Raw genomic sequence first — 16,972 nt, forward strand, 5'->3', positions numbered from 1 at the left:
AATAGTTGTCCAAGGTGTGCACCCGGGTACTGCCCATTGAAGGGCTTCCTTTCTTGCCAGTGAAAAGCCGTCGATTGCATTGGGGCATCATTTAGTTGGCTTACGGCAGCGGTACGTGCTGCATGCGTGCGGTCGGTTCGAAATTCCAAATAAATATCTCCTTCAAATCAGTCATTTATATAAGAGGAAAAGTGTTCGGCTCTTAAAAAGCAAAGGTGTGTCCTGAAGGATTGAGGATTAAGTGATCTGTGAACTGGGTTTTATGCAAACAATATAATTAAAGTTGCTGCAAAACATATAATTCTTAAAATACTACATGATGTCCTGTTTGTCAAAGGATTAAATATTTACATTGGAATAGTCGAAACAACATGATATGGCTTAAGTAGTTTCTCCGGAAACTTATGCAATAAAAATTGTTTTTGAAGGTCCTTTAAAAAACAATGTTATTTAATAATCACATAACTCTGGTAAAAACTATAAAGTACAAATTTAAACAACCTAGCCATCAGGCTAAAATTTATATTAAATTGATTTGAATACAAATTAAGAGGAAAACCTAATTTTATAGCAAGAAAAAAATAGGTTTAATGCTTTTAAAACCAATAGATCGATAGAAACCTTTAGAATGCTTCGACTTAAGGTGTTATACAAAATGCAACAATGAACAGTTTACATAATGCGATTTGCACAAATGAAAAATAAAACAAGAAATCCCCTTTACGACCCCTTTATCTAGACCCCATTTTCAAAGTTTAACTTACTTAAACTATCACAGGAATATTCATTGAACGTTCAGAAAAGCCAACTAGGTCAGGATGTATTTACCGTACTCGCAATTGCCGGATCCAACGGATAAATTTGAGATCTACGAGGAGATAGCCCAAGGCGTTAATGCTAAGGTTTTCCGAGCCAAGGAGCTGGAAAATGATCGAATCGTGGCCCTGAAGATTCAGCACTACGATGAGGAGCACCAGGTGTCGATCGAGGAGGAGTATCGCACTCTGCGGGACTACTGCGACCATCCCAATCTGCCTGAATTCTATGGGGTGTACAAGCTATCGAAGCCAAACGGACCCGACGAGATCTGGTTTGTCATGGAGGTGAGTCAAAATTATAGTTACATACTGAAATTTAATTGATTTATTCAAATTTACATATAATAATTAGGTACCAAATTTTGCAATATTTTTAAAATACGTTTATAATTATTAATTAAATACATTTCCCTATTAGTTCAAGTTCTTTTGTTATAAATTTTGAAGCAAGTAAATCTCTAGGGTTTTCAAATCACTTTGAATGGTGTCCGGAAGTATCCAATACAAAAATGACCGTCGTCTTTCGAAATAAATCCAACCAACCTGAAGACTTAAAATATATATTGTTGCATATTTCTACACACCATTATGACTAGTTTCAAAACTTCTATTTTCTGTGAGACCATCAATAAAAATACATTTTGATTAAAGTACTGTACTGATTAATATTTAACCATAAGTGGAGTGTTGCTTAATAACCTGTTGGCTTAAGCTGTTATAAATTAATAAAAGAATATTTATTTACAAAATATCAATTTAAAACCAACTTTTCTATTCTAGCACTGCGCTGGAGGAACTGCAGTCGACATGGTGAATAAACTACTGAAACTGGATCGTCGGATGCGAGAGGAGCACATTGCGTATATCATTCGGGAGACTTGCCGTGCGGCTATCGAACTGAATCGTAATCATGTCCTGCATCGGGACATTAGGGGCGATAACATCTTGTTGACCAAAAATGGACGCGTAAAGCTCTGCGATTTTGGTTTGTCCCGTCAGGTGGACTCCACCATGGGAAAGAGGGGCACCTGTATTGGCTCGCCATGTTGGATGGCTCCCGAGGTGGTGGCCGCCATGGAATCCCGGGATCCCGATATCACCGTTCGTGCCGATGTCTGGGCTTTGGGTATCACCACCATTGAGCTGGCTGATGGAAAACCGCCATTTGCGGACATGCATCCCACTAGGGCAATGTTCCAGATAATTCGGAATCCACCGCCGACTTTAATGCGACCCACTAATTGGTCGCAGCAGATCAATGATTTTATCTCCGAAACTCTGGAGAAGAATGCCGAGAATAGACCCATGATGGTTGAGATGGTGGAGCATCCATTTCTCACGGAACTTATCGAAAACGAGGATGAGATGCGTTCCGACATCTCCGAGATGCTGGAACTCTCTAAGGACGTTAAGACTCTCTATAAGGAGCCGGAATTGTTCGTGGATCGAGGCTATGTCAAGAGGTTCGATGAGAAGCCGGAGAGGATGTACCCGGAGGATTTGGCCGCCTTGGAAAATCCAGTGGATGAGAGCATTATCGAATCACTGCGTCATCGCATTATAATGGGAGGATCGTATAGTTTTATTGGCGATATCTTATTGTCCTTGAATTCCAATGAAATCAAAGATGAATTCCCACCGGAGGTGAGTTTAAATACTACTAATATTGTTAATGTTACGTTTGTGCTTAAATATTACAACCAAATTTAAAGCTTAGTTGCTTCCATTATCTTTACTTTGTTTTTACAATAACCAATGATATTTTTATAAACACAAAATCTGTCAGTGGTTTCTATTATATGTTTCAAGCAGCCAATTTTGCATTGCACTGAATATGTTTTAAAGTAAATTATAAAATGTTATATTAAGTTAAATTTTTAAATCTTGATGATATTGAATGTAAACCGAAAAGGTATTACAAAATTCGATCTTTTTAGTTAAACATTTAGTTAATATTTAGTTGTTCCAAATAAAGTATATCTATACCATTAAATTTTCCTTATATCGTCTATTTTGTCAGTTCCATGCCAAGTACCGTTTCAAGTCGCGTTCGGAGAATCAGCCGCATATTTTCTCGGTGGCGGATATTGCCTACCAGGATATGCTGCACCACAAGGAACCGCAGCACATTGTGCTCTCTGGCGAAAGTTATTCGGGAAAGTCCACCAATGCCCGTTTGCTGATCAAACACTTGTGCTATTTGGGCTCTGGAAATCGAGGGGCCACTGGACGTGTCGAGAGCTCCATTAACGCCATTCTGATGTTGGTGAACGCGGGAACACCGGTGAACAACGACTCAACCAGATGTGTTCTACAATATTGCTTGACATTCGGTAAAACTGGGAAGATGAGTGGAGCTGTATTCAATATGTATATGCTGGAAAAATTACGAGTGGCCACCACGGATGGCACCCAGCACAATTTCCATATTTTCTACTATTTCTACGATTTTATTAATCAGCAGAATCAGCTCAAGGAATATAATCTTAAAGCTGATCGCAATTATCGTTATCTGCGAGTTCCACCAGAAGTTCTACCTTCAAAACTGAAATATCGACGTGATGATCCTGAGGGAAATGTGGAGAAATACAAAGAATTTGAGAACATCCTGAGGGATATCGATTTTAATCACAAACAACTGGAGACCGTTCGCAAAGTTCTGTCTGCCATTTTGAATATCGGCAACATCCGTTTCCGGCAGAATGGAAAGTTCGCGGAAGTAGAGAACACCGACATTGTGTCCCGGATTGCAGAGCTTTTGCGGGTGGACGAGAAGAAATTTATGTGGTCCCTGACCAATTTATTATGGTCAAGGGAGGAATTGCTGAGAGGCGGCAATATACTTCAGAAGAAGCCAGAGATGCCCGCGATGCGGTGGCCAGCACCCTTTACTCCAGATTGGTAGACTTTATCATCAACAGGATCAATATGAACATGTCCTTCCCACGGGCTGTTTTGTAAGTATTACAAAATTTACATTTAACAAATCAAGTGATATTTATAAGTAAAGTCGTAAAATTATTTTTTTGAATTAAGTTTATGTATTCCTATAACATTTTATAACACTTTTTAAAAAGTAAGTTAAACGATGTTGCAACAGAAATAATTTTGCATTTTGAATAATTCATAAAAGTGTCTAAAAGTATGCACTGAAAAATATAGTCATTGTCTTTTGTATAAAACCTTTTCGAATTATAAAAAAATAAAGACATTGCATACTTTTGGACACCCTTATAGGTGCTTCAAAAAAAAAACTAGTAGGATTTTCAAAATTTGAGGTATTGGATTACCTTGTGCGATTCAAAAAATAGTTTATGAATTAATGACTGCATTTATATAAATCTCTCAAAATTTGAAGTAAAATACTTGATAAAAATGAATTAATTAATAATAATTAAAAAAATTTTACAATCTTAATAATTAACCTATTTCAGTGGTGACACCAATGCCATTATAATTCACGACATGTTTGGCTTTGAGTGCTTTAATCGAAATGGTCTCGAGCAACTGATGATAAACACTTTAAATGAACAGATGCAGTATCACTACAACCAGCGCATCTTTATTAGTGAAATGCTGGAAATGGAGGCTGAGGATATTGACACCGTTAACTTGAATTTCTATGACAACAAAACCGCTCTGGACAATTTGCTAACCAAACCGGATGGCTTATTCTACATCATTGATGATGCCTCACGTTCCTGTCAAGATCAGGATTTGATAATGGGTATGAAAAACGATTGTGACACGTATTTGGAGTATCTCATTCTTGTTTTGTGACTTAACAGATCGCGTTTCGGAGAAGCACAGCCAGTTTGTGAAGAAGCACACTGCCACTGAGATATCCGTGGCTCATTACACGGGACGCATAATTTACGATACGCGCGCCTTCACCGACATTAACCGGGATTTCGTACCGCCGGAAATGATCGAGACTTTCCGCTCCTCGCTGGATGAGAGCATCATGGCCATGTTCACCAATCAACTGACCAAAGCTGGCAATCTCACGATGCCCTTCGAGGCGGTTCAGCATAAGGACGAAACCGAACGGAGGTCCTATGTGAGTTGGCCAACAATTTTAAATTCAATAGGTTCGAGGTATAAATGCATGCAAGACATTTTATGTAATCTTTAGTTTCACTTAACAAAATTTATACAAAAGTTAAACAAGTAATGGACCAAAAACCTATACTAACTTCAACGTATACTAGTTTATGGTTTTAACTTACCTTCAAAAGGTGTAAAAAAGTATGCACAAAAAAATGGTCGTCGTCTTTCGAAACAATTCTGAAAGTCTTTTAAATTTCAAATGGTTAACATTTAAAAAAATGCGATTTTCAAAACTAAATAATAAATCATTGTTAAAAAACTCTTTAGTTACTTTAGGTATTTTTCTATTTCTTTAAGGCCTTAAATACCTTGAGTGCCGGTTGCATCTCCCAGGTGAACAATCTCCGCACTTTGGCGGCCAACTTCCGCTTCACCTGCCTGACCCTGCTCAAAATGCTAAGCCAGAATGCGAATCTCGGCGTGCACTTTGTCCGCTGCATTCGCGCTGATCTGGAGTACAAGCCCAGAGCTTTCCACTCGGATGTGGTCCAGCAACAGATGAAGGCCTTGGGAGTCCTGGACACCGTAATCGCACGGCAGAAGGGCTTCAGCTCACGTTTGCCCTTCGAGGAATTCCTAAGAAGGTGGGTTAGAACCAAAATTAAAGCACCAATTTAGCTTTTTCGTTATTTTTAAATTATGTGGGAATTCAAAAAATTTCAAATTTGTCAAATAATAGATTTGTAGATCCTTCCGTTAATAAAAATTAGGCTGAATCCAATCTTTTTTTGAAATATTAGAAAAATATTGCTTCTTGCAGAAAACGAAAGCTGTCTTAAAACTATAGTTCTATAAATATATTCCAATATAAATATTTTTTTAATTTTTGCTTATTTTTATGTTAAACTTTTTCTTAAATATGGATTTTTTCCTTTTTGTTATAGATATCAATTCCTGGCCTTTGACTTTGATGAGCCTGTGGAAATGACCAAGGATAATTGTCGTCTTTTGTTTTTGCGTCTCAAGATGGAAGGTTGGGCTTTGGGCAAGACTAAGGTGTTTTTGCGGTACTATAATGATGAGTTCTTGTCCAGGTGAGTTGCGAAATCCTGCAATTAAAGAAAATGTATTAATACGAAATAATTACAGATTATACGAGCTGCAGGTTAAGAAGGTAATCAAGGTGCAATCAATGATGCGCGCTTTGCTAGCACGAAAACGCGTCAAGGGCGGAAAAGTGTTCAAAAGTAAGTTTTCTTAAATTAAATATAAGTCTAGACAAAGCCTAATTACAAACTTTTTCGCAGTGGGCAAAAAGGGACAGGAGCATCAAGATGTGGCCGCTTGCAAAATACAAAAAGGTAAAAAAACGCAGGTGGATAGGCTAAAAGAGTTCGACGAGGAGCACATCGACATTAGTGAGACGCCCTCGGAGGCCGAGGAGATGTTCCTTGAGGCCAGAATGGATGAGGCTTTGGCGGCGGTGCGAATATCCAAGATCGAGCAGGCCTCCGTCGATGAATAGGCCCCAGTTTATATACCATTTATACACACTATATCACTATATCGATCGAAATACTACTCGTAATACTACTACTACTACACTTCTACTACTACTACTACCAATAAAATCCAGAAAATGCAAACAACAAAGCAATCAACTAGTCTAGGGTCTCGGCAACTATTTAAGCCGCTTAGTGGTGTCAAATGTGGCGGTTGTATTTGTTTTTTTTTTTTTGCTATCTGATGCAACCAATCGGCTTATAGCAGTCTAAGACATAACACTTAGCATCGACATCGGCACCTACGGAAAGAGATGAATTATAAGTGCTGCGTAGAAAAGAAATGAAAATTTAATTAAATTAAGGTGACTTCCCTCTCATTCCACTACGAACAGCCCCACTGACCGCCATTCAAATGGGTTTCTCTAACGGCTTTCCTCCGTTTTCCATTTTCCCACAGCCTTTAGGGGATTCCGCGACCGGGTGCGTCTTCCTCCGCTGGTCAACGAGAAGTCCGGCCAGTTAAATGAGAACACCGCCGACTTTATCCGCCCGTTTGCCAAGAAGTGGCGCGAGAAGTCCATATTCCAGGTCCTTTTGCACTACAGGGCTGCTCGCTTCCAGGACTTTGTCAATCTGTCACAGCAGGTGAGTTAAGATCTAATAATTAAAATAATAATATTAATATATATAAATGTAGGTTTAAAAACAAACGCTAAAGAAGTATTACAAGATTTTTTTCTTATTTTGCCTTGAACTCTTAGAACTTTAAATTGACTTAGCTCGACAAACTTCTTTATAGAAATTAAAAAAAATTATAACGTTCATAAAAATAGAGAACATTCATAATAATAATAACAATAATAATAAATTCAATAAATTATAATAATTAATATTTTTGCATTATTATTACAACCTTGTTTTATATTTCACCTTAAAAATAGTTCTTAGAGTTAACTACAATAATTGACATAGTTTTTATTAAGGATATGCACATTTATACCTACAATTTTATAGATCTGTAAAACAAAAACGATTATGTTAATAAAAATATGAGACCAACTAATTTTAGTGAACAATATTATTAACATTTTTTTATTTAAAATTATTTTTAACAAGTGCTTTAAATTATCAAAATGACTTCATGGATGCATGGGAAATATTTATAAAGTAATACTTTTCCTGAAAAGTGTTCTTAGCTTAATATTTTGTAAATGAACCTTGCGTTTTTTAAACTTTAAATATAGTTGATGGGTTAGTTCGCCTAATTAGTTTTTAGTTTAACGTTTTTTGGCAAAGATATCTCGAACAATAATTATAATATTATTTTTCAGGTGCACATTTACAACCAAAGAATGGTGGCTGGATTGAATAAATGCACCAGGGCAGTGCCCTTCGAGAGGATCAACATGCGGGAGGTGAACTCCTCGCAGCTGGGACCACTGCCAGTGCCCATCAAGAAGATGCCTTTTAGGCTGGACCAGATTCCCTTCTACGACACCCAGTACATGGTGGATCCGGCCAACTCTATATCCCGCCAGACGTTCCCCAATCAGCTGCTCACCCAGCACATGGAGGATGATGAGCCCTGGGATAGTCCACTGCAACGCAATCCCTCGATGACTTCTTGTGCCCTGACTTACAATGCATACAAAAAGGAGCAGGCTTGCCAGACCAACTGGGATCGCATGGGCGAGAGCGATAATATCTACAATCAGGGCTACTTCCGAGATCCCCAGCAGCTGAGAAGGTTAGAAAAAAACGTTTTTAATTTAAAATTTAAATAATATATCCTTCTGTTGGACAGAAATCAAATGCAGATGAACATGAATGCCTACAACAATGCCTACAACAGCTATAGCACCAACTATAACAGCAGCGGCAACCAGAACTGGGGTGTCCATAGGTCCGGATCCAGACGCAACTCCTTGAAAGGCTATGCGGCGCCTGCACCTCCTCCTCCTCCAATGCCATCGTCCAACTATTATCGCAATAATCCCAACCAGCAACAGCGCAACTATCAGCAAAGATCCTCGTATCCACCATCGGATCCAGTAAGGGAACTACAGAACATGGCTCGCAACGAGGGAGATGTAAAATGTTAATACTACTAAATTGATATATCCTTAACATATATATTTTTCAGAACTCTGAGGATCCACCATTTAACTTCAAGGCCATGCTGCGTAAGACAAACTATCCAAGGGGATCCGAGACCAGCACCTATGACTTCAACAATCGTCGGGAATCGGATAGTGGTCAGCAACACACATTCCAGGCGCCCAAGCTACGATCAACAGGTCGTCGATTCCAAGAGGATGAGGGTTATAACTCGTCGTCGGGAAACTATGGAGTGTCTAGGAACTTTGGCCAGCAGCAGAGGGCTCCCACACTGAGGCAAGCACCTGCCAGCGTGGGTCGCAGCTTTGAAGACAGCAATGCCAGGTCCTTCGAGGAGGCAGGATCCTATGTGGAGGAGGAGATTGCACCGGGGGTGACACTATCCGGCTATGCCGTCGATATCTAAAGTTAGTTGATAAGAGTATAGGGACTACTGTTAAATGTTATACAAACAATGATACAATAATTGAAAGTCAAACCCACCTGAAATTCTAAAACATTGTCACACACTATAAAGTTTTGCTCTCTGCTTTCATGCAAAGGAAATAATAAAATATTTGCAGCTAAATCATAGTTATTTTTATCCCTATTAATTTTTAAATTTTTTTGTCACAATATTATAGTTAAAAGACTTTTAAATAAATTAGAATTCAGCAAATATTTTGCATTTTATTTACGTAGGATAAAAAGGGAAAAATTCGACGATTTAACATTGCTTATTTTGCTTGCTTGTTTGTTATATCATTTAAATGATTTCATTTTCACACTTTTAGATCTAAAACGGAACAACAATACTCTCAGTATTACATAAACTATATCCATTATACATTGTATATATATAAACATTAATAGCTAAACAAAACGTTTATAGGAATGGATTGAACAAATACTCTTTTGTTCGCAGGACTTTTTCGTGTTTTTTGATAGGGATCGCAATAAGGCCAAAGGAAATATAATCGAATTATTAACTGCACACCCAAGACGGGCATGGTCTGATAAATTCTAGAACATGATAAAACAAAGCTTTTCCATTTATAAGTTTCTTATAATATCAATCATCCATGCCGGGTTCGCGTAAACCATCCGAATGCATTTTCTTGCCTGCAATTTCAAGCATAGCACGATCTTCCAGATTGCTATCAAGCACCGAACGTTTCTGCAGAGAAATAATTATGTATTATGATTTTTAACTAATAATAGTATTGAAATATATATACCTGGCCATCGCCTTCTTCATCCCCTTCCTTTACTGGCAAATCTCCCACGGCCCAGACTTCCATGTTTCGTATTTTGAATTGCTTGCGCTTACTGTGGAAAGATATGTACAGAATTAAGTTATTATATAGTTCTAACTTAGCTTGTATACATTGTTTTTAAAAAATGGAATATTTAATTCACCTTAATTGAACATAATCTCGATATGTGGTGCAGCTTTCAACGCTCTGTCCATCGCCGAAACTGCAGTCAATCCATAGGCCCCAGAAATCAAACTGTCCGCCCATGCCCTATATACCAAATATAAACAATTAGCAAAGCAATCAATCAATTACTTATAAACATTACTCACCAGGCCATTTGGCATAGTCTGCTGATTCAAATTCAAATACTGATAGTGATCGTTATAAGTAGTGGCCGAAAAGCACCGCATGGCCGGGCTTAAGGTGTACAGCAACGAGCTGTCATCGCCGCCAAATTGTGGTTTCACTGACCACGTTTCGGAAGCGTAGCCACCAAATATGTACTGGTCCTCATCCTCGATGAAAAACAACGTGGGTCCCTTGTCCAGCACTTTTCCCAGCATCGTTGAAAAGCTTTCTCCGTTGATTTTCGATGAGAAGAGGAAGCGCCATTTGTGGCGATGCTCGCGGGGCAATTGAGCATTGATATAAAGTACGTGGGGCAGTTCGATGATTGGGCGATAATGACTGTTTTGAGGAGCATCTAGAAAATGAAAAAATTATTTTAATTTCTTTACATATGCCACAATAAATAAATATTGAATTCATAAACATAAATATCACGCAAGTCATTTAATCTCAAAGTACATTAGCAATAAGTGACTGTTATGAGAAGCATCTAGAAAAATGAATTGAACATAAATAAAAAACCCAAGGAATATTTTAACAATATTATCTGAGCATTACAGAAGTTGTTTATATTTATGCGATTAGTGGCTGTTTTGAGAAGCTTCTAGAAAATAAAAAAATTATATTTATTTTTTCTCGTATCTCCTTGAAGATATTGAAAACATTGTCTTTGCTTTACAGATCTTTTTTATATACGTTTTTATATAGCTGTTAGGTAAACTGTTGTTGACTTAATGTACGTTTATTTTTCTTACCACACATTTCGGGTAAAATTGGAATTTCCATTTCCTTGATTAAGTTGCGTTTGCTGCCACCATGGCGACAATATAGCTGACTAAAGACCTCGCGCCAGATCTGCAGAAACTGTGGAGTGACGTGCAACCAGCGTTCCAAGGCATCGCTGGGCATAGTGTGCTCCAGCTCCTTGCCCAAATTCCGCATGAGGCCCTTGGCAAAGGTGGCGGTGGAACGCTCTGTGGTATTAAAACCCATATCCTGCCATTCCTTGATGCTTGAGTTTTTGGCAGTGCTCTCCAAATGAACGTAGCTCTTGATCACCGAGTAGATGTACTGAATAAAAATTAATTGGGTTTTATTTTAAAAACAAATATTTGATTTTACTTGTAGCATTGGAACAATAAGTATATTTATTTGAATGAAGTTAAATAAGAAATAAAAGGAATTTAAGTTAATAAGGTCCCATAATTATCTCTCCACAGTTATACAAAACAGTTTGTAAGTTAACAGTATTTACATTGATAAACCCCAAAATCAATTTTTTTGTCATGTCAAGAAGAAAATATTTTTAATCTCTTTAATAGCCTTTTCCTGAGCATACGAATATGAACGAAGCTTTATCTTTTATCATAATAATTCAAATTCGTAAAGTGGTTCGAGTTACAAAATTGCTATTCAATTTAAATTCGATAAAGTGGTTCGAGTTACAGAAATCCCATCGATAAATGTTTACAATAATCCCATGAACGTTTGTTTATTTATAGACTCACCTGCTCCAATTGCTTGCTGTTGAAGGTGTCATTTCCAGTTTTTTCCATCGAGCCGAGAAGCATTTGCAACTTTTGTTCAATGGTTCCCCGTTCCATTATATAGTAGGGCTCCCCGAATTTCCTTAGCGGTATGTTAATACTTTGCTGACCAGGCTTCGTGGGTGTAAACAGATACTGAGCCGTACTTTCCGCCAGCGATCTTTCGATGGTCTGCGACCACGTTTCCTGTTTTCGAAACAAAAACAAAGAAATAAACAAAATGCGCACCGGATACATAAACATAATTTTCCCTCTGCTGTCAGCAAATTCTTGCAGGGAACGAAGGTCTGGGAAATGCTGACACAGATTAACCCATTAAAGGGCGGCACACAGAAAAATATTTGTGTTCCTTAAAGGTTTATATTTAGATATTATGAAAAATTTGTTACTCAAAATAACAAAAATAATCACATAGTATTTCATTTTTTACTTAGCTCTCTGTTTATGTACCCCATAATATAACAAGTTGTTTTTATTTCAGAATCCAAGCCATCACTTCCTACTGAGAAACACTTTTTTTTGTGCAGTGATTATTAAAATTATGAGAGTGCGGGACCATATGCTATGCCGCAAACGGGTTAAGCATAATGTTTATTTTTAATTCAATTGGGCTGGCCCTAATTGACGACCCCAGTCATTGAAATCACGACTAATTCGTTAGCAAGCAAATTCAACAAAGCAAAAGACAAACAACGAAATGCGACGGCAAACAAATTAGACAAATTGTGGACACGTTCACACAAGCCCAGGAATTATCAATTCAAAACTGATAACAACAGAGGTAGCTAACCATAGATATCGAATTTAGGTATACACTCCCTAGTGAAAGTGGTCTTAATCAAATTTGAGCTATAAATAGATAAAAATAAGTAAGATTTTGATGATTTATCTGGTTACAAACAAACATTTTTTGAATGGTTGCATTTCCGTCATCTGTTGTGGTATTAATAAAACGCCTGAAAAATCTGGGGGCCTTGAACCGGCATCGGAAAAAGTTATATCACAAATGTTTTTCGGCTTATAAATTGTGTATGATAAAATGGTTTAAACTTAACATTAATTGGTTGAGGTCACCTACTGATAATACCTTTTGCTTTGGACAGCTAGACATGTGAAAGAAGTAGGATTTTCAACGCTTTTGACTCAATTAAGTGTATATAGTATCCACAATTGGCTAAAGATTGATTTTTTCAACCTTAAAGAAAGTCTATTTTTGGCTCGTTTTTTTTAGACACAAGAGAAATATTTAATATATTATAGTAATATTAATTACGAAAACGTTCCCATAGGTTTTTAATATAAAATAAAATTTTTATATCAAAATCTTTTGTACTAGTTTTAGAAACTTTGCAATATTTAAGCAATCAATCTTAAATTTTGTAATGGAAAACAAATAAAAGCTTCTTAAACGTGGTTTTAAACAAGTAAATCTTGAATATTTATTAAAACTTTAGGTTTTCTTTTTATACCGATCAAGAAGACACCTGCCACAGAAATATACCGTTTGAAAGGGTGTTAATCGCAGCAGGTGGATAGCCATTTGTCATGCACTTGGATTCCGTATTTTGTTCAAGGAAGTTCACCCCGCACGCCCTTGAACTTGTGACCGTGACCCTTCCGCATTCGCAGACGTAGACTGCAGTTGCCATTGATTTTCGCACTCACACACGTGGCACTTTTGGACCCCGGAACTTACCACCAATCGGTCTTGGGTCAACTTTTCTAGGGCTCCGCCAGATGCATTTTTATAGGCAGATTCCAGCATGCGTAGCTCCTCGTTCGTGTAGAGATTATCCGTCTCCCGCTTGCCACTCGCATTTCCCATTTCCTTCGACCAAAATTAATTCAATGATTCAACGTCAGCGTTTGGTAAACAATTGCAGCTGCGATCGACGTTTTTAATTGAAAATAAAAAACAAACCCGTTCTGCGATTGAAAACAAACAACAGTGTGACCGTGCTAGGTTTGGCAAAAAAAGACATAAACTTACTTCGGAAATAGAAATAATCCCTGCAGCAAAGACCCAAACTTCGGTGGTGGATTCCGATACGTTTAGCAATGACTCAAACCTCGAGCACAATTTTATACCACAAATTTGATGATGATTACACAAATTTTACTTTATTTACTTACAGTTTACCAAACAAGTGTTCCACTTCAAGAAACAAATATGCGCTTTCGATAAAACGTTGATATAAGCAGCCAATCACTACTATTATAATTTTGTTCGGTTACCTTAGCAGCAGGCCGTATTAAATCAATTGAGTAGCCCAAAAATTGTCCCACACAAAAACACGAAAAAATTCCCATGCATAAACCAAATAACCTGGAATAAAGATACGTATTTCTGGAATATAAGTGACCAAAAAAGTGAAAGATGATAATCACCAGCAGCGGAACTTCGCAGCATCGGGGACGAAAAATTAGGGAGCAATGTGGATCCTGTCCGAATAGGTTTTCGAAGGACAAACGCCAGGTAATCGCCGAGGACTCGGATACCTCTGAGGTGGAATCATCCACGGATGAGGAGGATCGCTGGAAGGAAGTGGCACGGGCCTCGGAAATTCCGGCCGACTACTATAATATCCAGAAACTGGTGAAATACATCAAGGCGGGCAATCAGACAGCCACTATAGTATCGTTGTGCTGCTTGAAGGACTACGATCTGAGCACTCAGATCAATCAGTTCGCCATCTCGGACATCGGCGGACTCGATGTCCTCGTGAATATCCTGGAGTGCAGCGACACCAAGTGTTGTTTGGGCGCCCTCACAGTTCTCTCGGATATCACCCTGAACATCGACATAAGGAAGACCATCGTGGATCTGGATGGAATTCCGCTGATCGTGGATATCCTCAACTCCTCCATGAAGGACCTGAAGACCATGGCCGCCGAGACTTTGGCGAATGTGTGCAAGGTGCGACTGGCCAGGAAGTATGTGCGCACCTGCGGCGGAATCCCCAAGCTGGTGGATCTCATCGACATCAAGTTAAGGTGAGTTGGCACAAAAGATGAGGTTTTCAAAAGAAAAGATAGGCTAGCTTTCTCAAAATCATTGTGTTGCGGGAAACTCAGAGTTTTTTTTTTTAATATTTAGAGCTTCGAAAATAACCACCACATTTCCGAAGCTTTAAATATTAAAATTATTCTTGTGAGATTTTGAATAAAAAGCGTGATCCATGCTATAATAAGTTGTAACTCGTCTTTATGAGGAGATATAAGTAAGTTTGAAACTGAGAGCTTTGAAGCCTAAACGCTATTATATTATTATAATGAAATTAATCTTGAGACTACATTTATAGTTTTTATTTTAAAAAGAAATCCTATAGAATTTTGTGAATATTTTACAGCATTTTAAAGACGCCGCGTGACCAATTGGGAGCCGATGATCTGGAATCGCTGGATATGACACGAGCTGGAGCCCGAGCCCTTTTTACCCTGGCTGATTCCAAGCACAATATGGAGCAGATGCGGAAGAGTGGAATCGTTCCCTTGATGGCTCAACTTTTGAAATCCTGCCACATCGATGTGGTCATTCCCATTATGGGCACCGTTCGCAAATGCTCCTCGGAACCGAAATTTCAACTGGCCATCACCACCGAGGGCATGATCCCCGATATTGTGGTCCATTTGAGTTCGGAAAATACGGAACTCAAGATGGAGGGCAGTACGGCGATTTACAAGTGTGCCTTTGATGCGTATACCAGGGAATTGGTGAGGGATGCAGGTGGCTTGGAGCCCCTGGTTACAATCATAAAGGATAAAAACTTGAGGGATAATAAGCCACTTTTGAGGGGTGCCACTGGAGCGATTTGGATGTGTGCCGTATCCGATGCGAATGTCAAAGTTTTGGATCAACTGAGGACGGTTAATAACCTGGTGGCCTTGCTGAACGACGAATGTGACGAGGTGCTGACCAATGTCACCGGAGCCCTGTCCGAATGTGTGCGGTTCCAGAGCAACAGAGAACAATTGCGGCAAGCTGGAGGACTACCAGCCATGGTGTCCCTGCTCAACAGTTCACATGCTCCTCTCCTGGAAAATCTAGCCAAAGGTTTGAAGGAGTGTGCTGAAGACCCGGAAAGCATGAGGATTTTGGAGGATCTGGATGCCGTCCGACTGATTTGGTCCCTTTTGAAAAACACCAGCACTAGGGTTCAAGCTCACGCGGCCTATGCCATATGTCCTTGCGTTCGAAATGCCAACGATTCAGCTGAATTGGTCAGGAGTTTGGTGGGAGCCATGGAACTGGTAGTGGGCCTGCTAAAGTCCAAGGATATTATGGTTTTGTCTGCCGTCTGTGCAGCCATAGCCACGATTGCCCAGGATCAGACCAATCTGGCTATCCTCACCGATCTCAGGGTGATCTATAAGCTGGCCGATCTTGTCCAGACCACAGATGATTTGCTGCGAATGAATTTGGCAGCTGCTGTGGCCGCCTGTGCCTGCTTTGGCAATAACACGGAGGAGCTGGGTCGACTGCGCACCGTCACTCCCATTGTCACCTACATGACCAGCGACAATCCCCTGGTGCACCGCAGCACAGCCATGGCCTTGGAGAAGCTATCGATGGATCCGCAGAATTGCATTACCATGCACCAGGTGGGAATTTACTATCTTAACTTATTCCGCAAAATACCTATAGCTATTCAATACTATTTTAAAGTTCTTATTTGTGTATAAGATCTTTTAATCCATTTACAGTGAATTAAATATTTTTGGTTTTTTTTTTTTAAATAATACATTATTAACTCTGATTTCATTTTAGAACAGGATATTGGAATTACAATTTGGAGTTTTTAAGAGCCTTGTTAGTTAGTTACACATTTAATATATTAAACATTTTATTAAATAATTTCCCTAAAGGTTTTGTTTATTTTGATCATTTAAAAATATGATCGATTTTCTTGAAAACCAAATATTTATTATATCTTTAAACTATGAATTTATTAAAGAAAAATTACCTTGAGTTTAACGAATCAATAAGTTGTTGAGAGGAAAATAGTTGTTTTTGAAACGATTGAAATAGTTTTTTTATCATTATAAAATTTATTTGAATTCACAATAGATAGTTTGTAAGCTCAAAAATATATTATTTATATAATATACAAATATTCAAACAGTTAAAGCACATTTATGGAATTTCTATATTATTTCAGAGTGGTGTGGTTCCCTTCCTGCTGGAGTGCATTGGATCCACCAATAAGGAGCTTCAGTTGGCCGCCGCTGGCTGTCTGAGGAATATCCGAGAACTGGCTTTGCGGGCAGAGGAATATCTGCTTAAAATCGATGATGACTAGTTTGTGCTTTATGGCCTGGGGTCCTGTATTTAGCTTTGTTATGTTGAA

The 16,972-nt window shown here is 38.5% G+C and overlaps 3 protein-coding genes across 3 annotated transcripts; 2 read left to right on the forward strand and 1 right to left on the reverse strand.

Moving 5' to 3' along the window:
- The first annotated feature begins 59 nt into the window (after positions 1-59).
- On the forward strand, positions 60-9,052 carry LOC128261372 (neither inactivation nor afterpotential protein C). The gene is given in 15 exon segments (XM_052995037.1): positions 60-215; positions 779-1,103; positions 1,599-2,462; positions 2,839-3,613; positions 3,616-3,775; positions 4,253-4,545; positions 4,607-4,878; positions 5,226-5,512; positions 5,813-5,962; positions 6,018-6,115; positions 6,176-6,229; positions 6,831-7,018; positions 7,705-8,120; positions 8,178-8,463; positions 8,517-9,052. Coding segments are annotated over 14 exon segments (4,509 nt in total). The 5' UTR covers positions 60-215; positions 779-818; the 3' UTR covers positions 8,898-9,052.
- A 71-nt stretch (positions 9,053-9,123) lies between these two features.
- Positions 9,124-13,578, reverse strand: LOC128261373 (MTOR-associated protein MEAK7). Its single transcript, XM_052995039.1, has 7 exons — positions 13,321-13,578; positions 11,586-11,810; positions 10,833-11,148; positions 10,059-10,432; positions 9,890-9,996; positions 9,709-9,799; positions 9,124-9,647 (listed from the first exon to the last, which is right to left on the reverse strand). The coding sequence occupies exons 1-7, from the start codon at positions 13,447-13,449 to the stop codon at positions 9,543-9,545; spliced, it is 1,347 nt and encodes a 448-aa protein (XP_052850999.1). The 5' UTR covers positions 13,450-13,578; the 3' UTR covers positions 9,124-9,542.
- A 262-nt stretch (positions 13,579-13,840) lies between these two features.
- Positions 13,841-16,924, forward strand: LOC128261962 (armadillo repeat-containing protein gudu). The gene is made up of 3 exons (XM_052995939.1): positions 13,841-14,618; positions 14,975-16,226; positions 16,784-16,924. The coding sequence occupies exons 1-3, from the start codon at positions 14,002-14,004 to the stop codon at positions 16,922-16,924; spliced, it is 2,010 nt and encodes a 669-aa protein (XP_052851899.1). The 5' UTR covers positions 13,841-14,001.
- The last annotated feature ends 48 nt before the right edge of the window (positions 16,925-16,972 follow it).

The sequence above is a fragment of the Drosophila gunungcola genome, unplaced genomic scaffold (genome assembly GCF_025200985.1).
Source record: "Drosophila gunungcola strain Sukarami unplaced genomic scaffold, Dgunungcola_SK_2 000001F, whole genome shotgun sequence".
NCBI classification, from domain to species: Eukaryota; Metazoa; Arthropoda; class Insecta; order Diptera; family Drosophilidae; genus Drosophila; species Drosophila gunungcola.

Excerpts from the sequence above, each read along its gene's own strand:
- LOC128261962 (XM_052995939.1), top strand. The coding sequence starts at position 14,002 with ATGATAATCACCAGCAGCGGAACTTCGCAGCATCGGGGACGAAAAATT. Across the intron at positions 14,619-14,974 it reads CTCATCGACATCAAGTTAAG|CATTTTAAAGACGCCGCGTG; the intron begins GTGAGTTGGCAC and ends AATATTTTACAG. Across the intron at positions 16,227-16,783 it reads ATTGCATTACCATGCACCAG|AGTGGTGTGGTTCCCTTCCT; the intron begins GTGGGAATTTAC and ends ATATTATTTCAG.
- LOC128261373 (XM_052995039.1), bottom strand. The coding sequence starts at position 13,449 with ATGGGAAATGCGAGTGGCAAGCGGGAGACGGATAATCTCTACACGAAC. Across the intron at positions 11,811-13,320 it reads TGACCCAAGACCGATTGGTG|GAAACGTGGTCGCAGACCAT; the intron begins GTAAGTTCCGGG and ends TTTCGAAAACAG. Across the intron at positions 10,433-10,832 it reads AATTTTACCCGAAATGTGTG|ATGCTCCTCAAAACAGTCAT; the intron begins GTAAGAAAAATA and ends TTCATTTTCTAG.